At 36.8% G+C, this 12,899-nt stretch overlaps 1 protein-coding gene across 1 annotated transcript; it reads left to right on the top strand.

The window, feature by feature from the left end:
- Positions 1–474: 474 nt before the first annotated feature.
- On the top strand, positions 475–9,028 carry tha1 (threonine aldolase 1). The gene is made up of 7 exons (XM_084134801.1): positions 475–864; positions 1,714–1,797; positions 2,082–2,170; positions 3,118–3,303; positions 3,577–3,714; positions 6,076–6,268; positions 7,117–9,028. Exons 1-7 carry the CDS (start codon positions 618–620, stop codon positions 7,422–7,424), a joined length of 1,245 nt encoding a protein of 414 aa, XP_083990927.1. The 5' UTR covers positions 475–617; the 3' UTR covers positions 7,425–9,028.
- Positions 9,029–12,899: the final 3,871 nt, after the last annotated feature.

The raw sequence follows: 12,899 nt of genomic DNA, 5'->3' as shown, positions 1-12,899 counted from the left end.
CTCAAAGCCCTCAAGTTCACGCAGGGGTGTATAAAGTAACCAATGATGTTGTTTATCAGATTAACTTTAAACATGCTCCACAATTTGATGACTAAAGGAAGTGCTTGTGCTAATAAAATGTCACTTAGTTTGATGTTTTGTTAATGCAATGGAATGCTATTTTGAGTGTGGATTATGTGATGAGATGGGGCCTACTTTTTGAGGTCACTGTGTGATCAGTTTGCTCCATAGCATAGAGACATAAAAAAAAAAAGTATTTAAAAAAAAAAAAAAATCCTACATTGATCATTTCTAATAATGGAAGTTGCATTTTGAAAGATACTGCTACATAATGCAGCTGACACGTTCAAAACCATGAACTGCTCAAGTGCTACGGAGCTAAAATGTTAAACATGAGCGCCCACAAGTGGACAAAAATGAGTATAACTTGTAGTTAAAATGTAGTTTTGAGAAGATTACTAACTGATCGATATTTGTGAGTTCCATTATTCATGTCTGGAAGCTTAAAGCCGTTTACATCAATGATTATCGAATACAGTAAACCAAAGTTCAGGAGTAGTGTGAATTGATGCACTACTGCAGAATTCACCGTTACATTACAGTGCAAACAAGAAGACATGAGCTCCAAAACACTAACGCTTCCAGCTCGTTTAGTCCGTCTTTGCTTACACAAACCTCGTCAAGTTGTTTGCGTGGATCCGGTGCGGCTGTACTACGGGTCTCCGCAGGCGGCTACGGGATCAGCTGTTCGCACGGTGGACCTCCGCAGCGACACTGTCACCAAACCCGGTGCAGCCATGCGCCGAGCCATGGCCCAGGCTGAGGTCGGGGACGATGTGTTCGGAGAAGACCCTACGGTCAATGGTTGGTTAGATATTGACACGTAGTCACTGTTGTGTGTGCTTCTGTTGTGACAATCTAGAGGTTTCAGACGTGTTTAATTGGGATTCATCAGTTAAAAGCATAAAAACAGATGCTATAGACGTCACATGGCTCTCACATGGTGTGTGTGTGTGTGTACTCTTACCGCTGTTTCTGTAATGGCCATGAGAGGGCGCTCACATCAATTAAACACTTTTTAATTTTTTTATTATTATTTTTTATGCTCGATTAACAATAACATAAGAACATTGCCAAGGGAATACATAAAGATAAACACAAAATAAAAAAATATAATACATAATTTCTACATAATTGACAAATACATCTTACAACAAATTGAGAATAGTTTCAAACAAAAATCTAAAAGTTATATAAAAAAATATAATCAAAACGTTAGTTGCTAAACAACTTGACAAGGACACAGACATTATTCATGAATAATGAATAAATATGATCTGCATCTTTTGTTAAATAAGAACTACTTTTCTTCCAATTAGCTCTCATGAGCTAATATCAGATTACATAACATTACATTACAAGGTGTTAAACACCTTTTTGAGTTAGGGTAATGTAAGGATTATTCAATTCAATTTGATGGAATTTTACTATACAATTGAAATTCGTAAATCTTAAAAAAAGGCTTACTTTTTTTCATAATTCTGTTTTACTTTACATTTAATTCTATATTAAAGAATTAGTATGTGTACTGATCAGACTTGAGGTAGTGTTTATATGTGCAATGCAAAACAGTTGTTTACATATGTTCATGCATTATGACATTTAGATCAGCATACTTTTATATACATTGTATTTTTCCCATTCTTTCTATAGAACTGCAGAAAATAGCTGCTGATATGTTTGGCATGGAAGCGGCTCTATATGTCCCCACAGGAACGATGAGTAACCTGATTGCAGGTGAGATTGCAGGATAGTGCCCAGGGCTATTAATAAAACTTGTTTACAGTTGTCACTTGGTAAAAGCTTATAGGTACACGTATATTTTGCAGTGGCTGTGGTCGCTTTCACTGCCTAAAAGCCGCCTCTGGCTATTCAATTCTGATATTTGAAAATGATACTGATTTGTGCTTTAGCTCACAGAAATAGCTCACTATTCAAGGAATTCTATTCTTGTTAGTGACCAGATGCTGCAGTAATGTACACATGTTGCCCTCATGTTTTTTTCCTTCTTTCTCTCTCAGTTATGGTTCACTGCAGAGAGCGGGGTGATGAGATGATAGTAGGTGATCTCTCTCATATTCATGTTTATGAGCAAGGAGGAAGTGCACAGGTATGAACCAATGGGGATATATTTGTATATATATGTTCTTTTTCTCAGAATTGTATTTAATATAATTGCAATCCTATGTCAATTTAAATTGAATTAAGTAATGCATGACAGCTGTGTGATTTATGTAACATATTCATAAAGGAGTCTGCTATTTTATTCCAAAAGGTTAAATGTTATTTCTACCACAGAATGCTATTAAACACAATGATAATTTGAGATGTGGTGGAACTTATCATGATGATTTAGAAAGAAAAAAAATTATATGATGCATGTACACTACCATTCAAAGGTTTGTGATCAGCAAGATTGTTTACTGAAAGTCTCTTATGTTAAAACCATGTTAAAATGTGAGTATCAAATATGATACATAATACTTCTGAGGAACATTTATTTGTGCATCTATCTATAATCATTGTATTGCATTGCATATGTTTTGCCACCCACGATAAAAACTTAAGAGCTTTGATCATAAAACTAAGCATTCAAATAAAATCTTACCAATACATATTATTGGGAGATATAGAGGGACAAAGAATATAATTTCATCTTAATTTTTGGCCATATAAATATAATTTTTTTGTAATTTACAAAAATTATACAAAATTATCATTTAAATATAAAATGTAGCTATATTTTTACTGTCAAGTATGAACTCCATATTCTACTGATGTCATACTATATGAGCCATACAAAAAAATTATCAAATATAATACTCAACAAAAAAACACTTGCATTTTTTGTAGATTTTCTTTATGTCTAACGGTTCAATAAACTTCCATTATATTGACTACTATTTCATATGCCAGGATTTTATTAACTAGTCTGGGTATGAAAAGTGTGTTTTAAGAGAGCTTATTTTTTGACTAAAGTGCCCATAGTTGAAAAAACATCCGTGTACCCTATTATCAGTAAGATGAAAAATGTGTGTTCTTTTTTTTTGTTCACAGCTAGCAGGCGTCCATTCTGCAATAGTCACCACCCTTGGCGATGGCACCTTTGACCTAGACCAGCTGATCTCCAAGATCCGTCACGGTTACCCTGACCCACACTACCCACGCTCCCGCCTGGTTTGTGTGGAAAACACGCACAATATTCAAGGAGGGCGCATACTCCCACTCTCCTTCCTGCAGGAGGTTAGATATTAGTTAAACTTAAGTTCATTAAACGTGTGAGAGAGAGAGAATATGTTGAGGCAGCCAGACACCTGGGGCTGAACTCTGAACAATAGGACACAATCGCTCCATTTAGTAAACAAGTGATTAAACAAAGACTGATTTATTCAGCACTCTAGCACAAACAGGTTCTGCTAGATTTGACAAATGAGGCACATCCACATTACACATTTGTTCATTGATTGAATTGCATTGCTCTGAATTTATGTCTATACCTGTGTCTCTTGCTCAAAGCTTCGCTCCGTAGCTGATAAGTTTGGTTTGGCTGTCCATATGGATGGAGCGAGGGTGATGAATGCAGCTGTGGCTCTTGCCGTCCAGCCATCTGTTATACTGCAGCATTGCCACTCTGTCAGTGTGTGTCTGTCCAAGGTAAGCAACTTTAGTATAATATATAATATTTCTGTTATTCTTGCATGGCTCTTTTTATATAGGCTAACCATGAAGTTCAGATAGTTGTTCTGGTTCATTCAGTTCTGCTACATGAAATGTACTCAATATATGTCTAATATTAAGGTAATTATATATTAATAGGAGGGATGTTAATATATTAGTTGATTTAGTAAAATGTATTCTTAAAAAATGTATTACTTTAAATAATACTTTTAAATAATATCAATATTTTATTCATTATTTAAAGGGATTTTTTATTTTAAAATGCATTGTATATTTATATTTAAAAAAAACTTTTGAACTTTCTAATCATCAAAGGACCCTGAAAAAATGATTTCCACAAAAATATTAAGCAGCACAACTGTTTCCAACATTGATACAAATAATAAATGTTTCTTAAGCACCAAATCAGCATTTCTGATTTCTGAAGAATCATGACAAATATGACTAGAGAAATTGTGCTGAAAATATAAACATATCTATATTTGTTCTGATTAATTTTCTGGAATAGCTAGTCTGTATTTCAGCACAATGTAGTGTGATTTAGCTGCCGGTAGGCCAATGAAAAGGAAATAGGAAAACATCATTTGGAAATTGAAACTGTATAGCAACTGCAGCAACAAATTCACCTAGAACATAATAGTGAGATTTTCATAATAGGAAAAATGTACTTATTAAAACCAGCAGTAGCTTTCATGCTCTGGGAAGTGCTTTTCTGGGAAAGTTATTTCAGTCATTTTGAACAAAACATCTCCAGGCAGTGAGAGTTTTCCTTCAAAAAGCAGTGGAAATCAGTTTAAGTGAGAGGCATTGAAAATGGCCTTGTTAAAGTCAGTGCCTGTATGGTTTATAACCTGCACCCTGAAGGTGTCTCACGTCCAGATAATCAAGTCTTATTTTTAGTCATATCATCAAAGTGTGATACTTTCCTCTGATAACGCACCTCTAATCATATCATATCATCTAGGATTTGAAATGTCCTCCCTCATTACTCCCCTGGAATGAACTCAACGTCACAACTCAGATCAAGTCGATTGAAGAGACCCTGAAGTAAAACCTAATCACTCTCAAGTCTCAACAAAATCCTTGGAGTAGATTTCAACAAGCGTATTTGCATTTTAATTACAGAGCTTGTTTGCAGCTAGCTAAACAGGCTACTCTCTGTCACCGAATTTCCCTCTTTCCCTCTTGCTGAAAGACATTAAATGTAATTGAGGCTTATAGAAAAAGATCACTGATATGAATATCAAATCACTTCTGCCTGTTCTGACTACAGACATATGGGGAAAAAGCAACTATCTGTATTCCATGTGTCCTTTCTAAACGTGTGCCTGCATGCTAATATATTATTATTGTTAACGTAAATTCACCAAGAAGAACATGTTCCTGGATTAACATCCTTGTTGATCCTGAAACAACATCAATCAACATATCAGATTTGAGGGGTAGTTTTTAGTTTAGGCTTACAACAAGGGTTTGGGGCTTCTATACTATTATTCACCTATCATTTTCCCTCTGATTTTAGGGATAAATTATGGGTAGGGTTAGGTTTAGGGGTAGGGATAGGGATAGGACTATGTTTTCACACGTTAGGGGTTTTCACACCAGATGGGTTTAATTTTGCATTGAGCAGGTCACCTTATAGGAGCCAACATGCTTAGATCACATGACCAGCCAAATTAATTATTTCATCTAGGTACCTCTGTCTAAAAAAAGAAGCCATTTCAAGTTGGAAAATGGCTGTGAAAAAACTAAAATCAAAATGGACTGTGATTGGTGTGAAAAGAACTTAACTAATATTATAAGTAGATTTCAGGGCTGTGTTGCTTTTGTTAATTAAGATGATAAACCTAAACTAAAAATAGTTTATTTTTATTTTTATAATGACTGAAATAATTTTTTTTTTTTATTATTACTAAAACTAAAACTAAATAAATAATTAAAGCTAAAAAGACATAAAAAACTATTAAAATTCACAAGCACATAAAAATATTAATAAATACTATTATAGTATATAAATGCTGCTTAAATAACAGCTTCCGGGAAGAACATAAAATTAAAGTATATGAACCTTTTAGGCGAGTTAAAAAAAACCTTTTTAACACTTAACGTTCTGTGTGAATGACCCTCAGCATATTAAAAGCGTTAAGGTGAATGCTATTTGGACATTTGCATCCATTTAATACAATAATTATATCTGAACTGCACTGCATACGTTTTCTTTCATAGATTCTCTTTTGTTTTCTCTATCCCTATCTATTAAATTTCATGCAAAGAGCTGGAAATCTCACACAATGCAGAAACAAAAAGGCTCATTTGATCTGACTTGCTCTTTGGCAGGGACTCGGGGCACCTGTGGGCTCCATGCTAGGTGGGTCAAAAGATTTCATACAGAGAGCAGTGCGTGCCCGCAAGGTACTTGGTGGAGGAATGCGCCAATCGGGTGTCTTGGCAGCAGCTGGTAAGATTGCCCTGTCAGACATGATTGGCAGACTGGAGCAGGACCACAGGAACGCCAGACGCTTTGCTCAAGGTGACAGAACCCCATAGATTTCCTTGAACCCTCAGCATGACACTACACAAGCACTGTACACATGATGCTTTACTACAATAGTTAGCTTGAGCGTGAATAGCTTTCATGAAATATTCTTCGAACATAATTATTATAAAAGAATCAGAAGGAATATATTAGGCATATAAAATACTCTTATTCCCAGTAGCTGAAATTAGTTAATGGCACCACCGTTTTGTATGTCATCTAATTATGCTCATTCTCAATTGGCAATAATGCATACTAAACCTGTCTGACTGAAAAATCTGACACTAAAAGCATAAATTCAGAACTGAAGAGGTTTGGATAAATAAATAAAAATTCCCTGGAATATTTCACTCAAAACTAAAAGTCATTACGGTAGTTATTCACCCTTGTGTTCTTAGAAACCCATTTAAATTTCTTTCTTTCAGGGTAGAAAAAAGGTGTATTTTTCTGCTTTTTTCAATAGTCATTTCAGAGGGCTCATTCGGTCCTTGAGTTCTGCTCACTGACTCAATGAATGCAGCAGTTACAATTAAAATTACATCAGTGAATAATGACTTAAATTACGGTTTGTTCTTCACACAAAGTGACTGTATGACTCCAGATGTCTTGGAATATAGTGCACGAGTCATATGGACAACACACATGATACTTTTATGCTGCTGTTGTGTCCTTTTTGAAGCTTGAACATTTCAGTCCCCATTCAGTGCCTTGAAAAGAGCGATTTAAAGTTGTTTTATCATTTTTAATATCTCATTTTGGGTTCCATGGAACAAGTCCAGTTTAAATATCCACAGTTCTATTTCAAGAGTCTAATGTAACGTCTCTCACCTTCTCTTTTAAAGCGCTGTTAAAGTGTGACCCTTCTCTGTTCCGGGTGGATCTGACCACTGTGGAAAGCAACATTTTGAGGTTCTGTCTGCGGGACCGCCAGATGAGCCCAGCGGAGTTCTGCGAACGGATGGCAGGTGTAGATGAAGAAGAGGTGAAGGCTCTGGGACAAGGGGTCCGGGTTCTGATGTTCCCCCATGTCGGGGACACAGTCAGGGCTGTGTGGCATCTGGACATCAGCGAGGAAGACACTCAGCTGGCTATACAGAAGGCTCAGTTTGTGGCCCAACAGCACAAGCTCAAGTCTGTCAGGGCAGCATGAGAACACCCCGTGACCAATCAGAGGTGCCTTTACACCAGTCTTTTGGACCTTTCAAAAACTGTAAAACTGAAAAAACAAGCATTACTATATTAACTTTTTTGCACTCCAGTTTGATAGCCAAGATTCACCCACTCAATTCAGCTGTGAGAGGTATAGTACGCCCACTTAGTTGTGAGAGGTATAGTACGCCCACACACACACACACACACACACACACACACACACTTAATTGTTTCTCACAATAAACTATTGTGACTGACATTTGAATCTTGTTTAACTGCACACTCTATGAGCACCAGAAGCAGTTTAAGGACTTTTAAAAAAGATACATTATGGCTAGTTCTATTGTTTTTATCATTGAGTGTTATATAAGAATTCCCCATAAGGATGAGACACATTCAGTGTAGAGACGGATTGTCATGACAACAAAGCAGAGATTTACTGTAGTAGTGGATATCACAAGGTGCTCAGGGCCACAGTGAACTTTATTACTATAGCATGCAGGAGGAAAGAAATGCCTGGGTATATTTAAAAAAAAAGACGTATCCCTAAACTGGTTTTGGGTGTATAATTTATTCTGGTGCTTATTTGCTGGATTTTTACAGTCCAATAGCCCTAGATATTTACAGTTAATATATTGTAAACAATGACAACCTGTCAAGAAAATGGGACAAATCATGAAGTGGATATAAGATAATTGTTTAATTGTTGGAATACTCATTTTCACTATCTGGGCAATAGTTAAGAAGTTTAAATCAACTGGTGATCAGCTACCTGGAAGAGGACGTGTGTCTATATTGGCCCCACACACTGAGGAGGATGGCTTGAGTCACCAAACAAACTGTAAGGTTCAGAGTTGGAGAATTGCAGATGCCAGTTGGGTCTTGGGGTCAGAAAGTCTCCAAAACTATGATCAGACCTCACTTATAAAACCACAACTTGTTTGGGAAGGTTGCAATAATAAAAAAAAGCCTTTGGTGACATCAAACAGCAATTTCACGGACCTACGGTTTGCCAGGCGTTACTGGAACTTTCATTTCACCAGAGGTGGGTTTGGCGTAAACAGAAACATAGCCACGTGTACCTGATCCCCACTGTGAAGTATGGTGGTGGATCTTTAATACTGGGTAGCTAATTTTTTTCCAAAGACCCTGTACAACATGTTAGGATACACAGTCTCATCAAGTACAAACAGATATTAAATCAAAACCTGGCTGACCCTGTCAGGAAACTTAAACTGGGCCGTAGTTGGATCTTCCAGCATAACAATGATCCAAAGCACATCTCAAAATAAACAACAGAATAGTTCACTGACCACAGAATGAAGGTTTTGTCATGAGCATAGCATCCCCTGATGGATGAGCTGAAGAAAAGAGTCCACAAGCATCTGGAGGATCTGGAGACTTTCTGTATGGAGGAATGGTCTCAGATCTCGTGCCATATGTTCATCAACCTTATTACACATTATAGGAGATGATCCAGAAATGTTTTCTTGGCAAGGGAGGTTGCACAAAGTATTGAATGAAGGGATGCCAATAATTGTGGAATACATATATTTCGGGAACTTATTTCTTTTTTTAAGATAAAATCTGACTTTAATTAAAGGTTAGAATTTTTTTTTAATATTTAGAATGAAAGACAAATGGCAAAAACTAATTTTCACAGTTTTGCCCATATTTACCAAGGGTGCAAATATTTGTGGAGCATACAGTATATATTTATTTTAAATTAATGTTTTGAAAAATAAAATTTTAAACAATGGAAAAAGTACAACGTTAAGTGCATTATGATAATGAACTGGGGGTAAAATATGTCTAATTGTCCTGAAAATAATTTCACAATGCAAAATATTGTATGTTCATAAATATAGGCTTAATTTTCATTATGCTATTTTTGCTGTTGTTTTGTGGTGAAATCTGAACATCATTTGAGTGGCTTTGTGAGACTGACCTGTTTGTATCAATTTGTTTTTTATGCCAACAAAGCCATTTTAGGATTTAGGAGTGCATAAGGAAAAATTAGCAAAATAGTTAAAAACCTAAATAGTAAAGCTGTTGAATGATGATCATCTCAATGGGATTAATTAATAGTAATATATATATATATATATATATATATATATATATGCTGTTACTTCATCGTCTACAGGTGTTATATTCGAAATCCATATTTCAGGTGGTACAAAAACAGCCTTCTTCCACCTTAGAAACATTTTTAAGAGCATGCTGTTTCTAATGCAGAAAAGCTAGTTCATGCATTCATGACCTCTAAACTAGATATAATGCATTACTAGGTGGTTGTCCTGGGTCCTCAATAAATAAGCTACAGTTAGTCCAAAATGCAGCTGCTAAAGTTCTTACCAGGTCAAGAAAATATGATCATACAGTGCGGGAAATAATTATTTGATCCCCTGCTGATTTTCGCCCACTTACAAAGAAATGAAGGGTCTATAATTTTTATGGTAGGTTTATTTTAACGGATAGAGGCAGAATATCAACCAAAAAAACAAACATTATATAACGGTTATTATTATTCAGAAATGGAAGAAATACAAAATGAAAAATCAATCGCCCTCTGTCTGGAGCTCCATGCAAGATCTGGCCTCATGGGGTAAGGATCATGAGAAAGGTGAGGGATTAGGCCAGGACTACACGGGAGAAGCTTTTTAATGATCTCAAGGCAGTTGGGACCACAGTCACCAACCAAACAATTGGTAACACACTACGCCGCAATGGATTGAAATCCTGCAGCGCCCCCCCCTGCTCAAGAAGGCACATATAAAAAGCCTGTCAGAAGTTTGCCAATGAACAGAAAGTGCTGAGTTCAGATGAGATCAAAATTGAGCTCTTTGGCATCAACTCAACTCGTTGTGTTTGGAGGAAGAGAAATGCTGACTATGACCCCAAGAACACCATCTCTACAGTCAAGCATGGAGGTGGAAACATTATACTCTGGGGCTGTTTCTCTGGTAGGGGTACAGGACGACTTCACTGTATTGAGGGGCCGATGGACGGGGCCATGTACCGTCAAATCTTGGACGAGAACCTCCTTCCTTCAGCCAGAACAATGAAGATGGGTCGTGGATGGGTCTTCCAGCGTGACAATGACCCAAAACATACCGCCCAGGCAACAAAGTAGTAGCTCAAGAAGAAGCACATTAAGGGCTTGGAGTGGCCTGGCAAGTTTCCAGACCTTAATCATATAGAAAATCTGTGGAGGGAGCTGAAACTTCTAGTTGCAAAGCGACAGCCAAGAAACCTTAAAGATTTAGAGAGGATCTGTAAAAATCCCTCCTGAAATGTGTGCAAACCTAGTGACCAAATACAAGAAACGTCTTACCTATGTGCTTGCCAACAAAGGTTTCTCCACCAAGTACTAAGGCATGTTTTGCTTGGAGATCAAATACTTATTTCACTTACTGAAATGAAAATCAATTTATAACCTTTATATAATGTGTTTTTTCTGGGGTTTTTTTGTATGATATTCTGTCTCTTTTCGTTAAAATAAACCTACCATAAAAATTATAGACCCTTCATTTCTTTGTGGGTGAACTTACAAAATCAGCAGGGGATCAAATAATTATTTCCCCCACTGTAACCCCAATTTTATCATCTTTACACTGGTTACATTTACATTTATTCATTTAGCTGACGCTTTTATCCAAAGCGACTTACAATTGCTATATATGTCAGAGGTCACACACCTCTGGAGCAACTAGGGGTTAAGTGTCTTGCTCAGGGACACATTGGTGTCTCACAGTGGATTCGAACCCGGGTCTCTCACACCAAAGGCATGTGTCTTATCCATTGCGCCACACCACCCCAACCTGTTAAGTTCTGTATCGATTACAAACTACTAGCTCCTGTGTATCTAACCAATCTTCTATCACCCTACAACCCATCACGTTCTTTAAGGTCACAAAACATTGGGCTTCTGGTATACTTAGGATATCTAAGTCCTTTAAAAGAGGAGAGAGTTTTCGCATTTGGCTCCTAAACTCTGGAATAGACTTCCTGGCTCAGACACACTCTCCCAGTTTAAATCTAGATTAAAGACGCATCTCTTTAGCCAAGCATTCACATAATGCACCTCATAACCTTGTACTTCAGTTATATCAGATGAAATGCACATGACTGTCTTTTTTTCTTTAAATGTTATGAACAGCAGCTACACTAATTATTTTCCATTTGCTTTTATGTCTCTACCTCGGGATAGAGAGTACGCCAGCTCCAGTTTGGATCCAGACTTCAGATCCCCCAACACCTGTGAAGAGAGGAGCCATCCCCTGCAAGGACTTTAGATGATGCCAACTCTGAATCAGTATTCATTACTGCCACTCTTGTAATGCAGAAACGTGCCTTTTTCTGTAAAGCTGCTTTAAAACGACATGTATACAAATGTAAAATGTACATGTAAAACTCGCTATACAAATAAATGTGAATTGAGTGTGCTGCATGTGGTTGCATATACCCTATGCAATCGATAGGCACAATCAATAGGCTGCATATGAGTGAAACATGTCATGATGGAAAAATACTGCCTTTATGGACTGAGCCACGAGGCCACACCAAAGGAACATTAATTTCAGCCTTGTGTGGTCAGCTAGGCTCTGATGGGGACGTGTACGACTGATGGGGGGGACTAATCAGCTACTTGTGGAGGAGGCCACAAAAACAGACTGGCTCCAACTGAAATTCAAAATTATTCAGTGAGGGCTTGAGTGCTATTACTAGACTCAATGTATTCATCTAAGAGATGTAAAAAAAAAAAAAGCACGGCAACAAAACATCATTTATAGGTTGTGAATAATTCAACAAAAAACATTTACATCTGTTTGGGATGCAGTAGTTTGGAAATCTGTCCTTTCAGACCAGCCTGAAATCTCTAATTTACACAAATACTAATAAGGCACATGAACAATAATCAGTTTCAGTTTGGTAAGAAGCACCAAGACCAATATTTAGCTTGAATCCATAAGTCAGTCTCATCAAACACTTGTTCAATTTTCTTTTCACACCTGAAAGTGAACTTCAATGATTCTGATTTCTTGCCTCTGCTAGAGCTTGTCACCCTCTGAGAGTGTTAAAGCAGACCCCTGACGTCTGTTAAGCTGCATAGAAAAAAAAAATTAAAACCACTGCTGCAGTCTTAAGACATTAATCTTTATGATTTATAATTTCAGCCAAGTGTGCCAAAAGCACCTTAATTTATCTGAGTTACAACTGTGACTTACATTTGTTCTTCTGTTGTTGATTTGTTTAAAGCTAAAATTAGAGCGTACACAAAAAATGTGAAATATTACAGTTGTCCCTGATATATTATTATTATTTGTCTGCAAGTCAGATGTTTTCCCAGTCTTCTGATGCACCGTTATACAGTTTTGCAAAGCCAAAGTAAAAAGGGTCATATCCAGAATTTACAATATCCAAACAACCATTATCTACAAGACAATTCAGTTAGGCTTTAATCTTGACA

The sequence above is a fragment of the Abramis brama genome (genome assembly GCF_963993115.1).
Source record: "Abramis brama genome assembly, chromosome: 14".
NCBI classification, from domain to species: Eukaryota; Metazoa; Chordata; class Actinopteri; order Cypriniformes; family Leuciscidae; genus Abramis; species Abramis brama.
Note: the sequence above shows the minus strand (reverse complement) of the source record. Positions and strands in the feature narration are given on the sequence as shown.

Bases quoted from the DNA above. Each gene is read 5' to 3' on its own strand.
- tha1 (XM_084134801.1), top strand. From the start codon at position 618: ATGAGCTCCAAAACACTAACGCTTCCAGCTCGTTTAGTCCGTCTTTGC. The intron at 865-1,713 runs GTTGGTTAGATA...TTCTTTCTATAG, and splicing joins AGAAGACCCTACGGTCAATG to AACTGCAGAAAATAGCTGCT. The intron at 3,715-6,075 runs GTAAGCAACTTT...GCTCTTTGGCAG, and splicing joins TCAGTGTGTGTCTGTCCAAG to GGACTCGGGGCACCTGTGGG.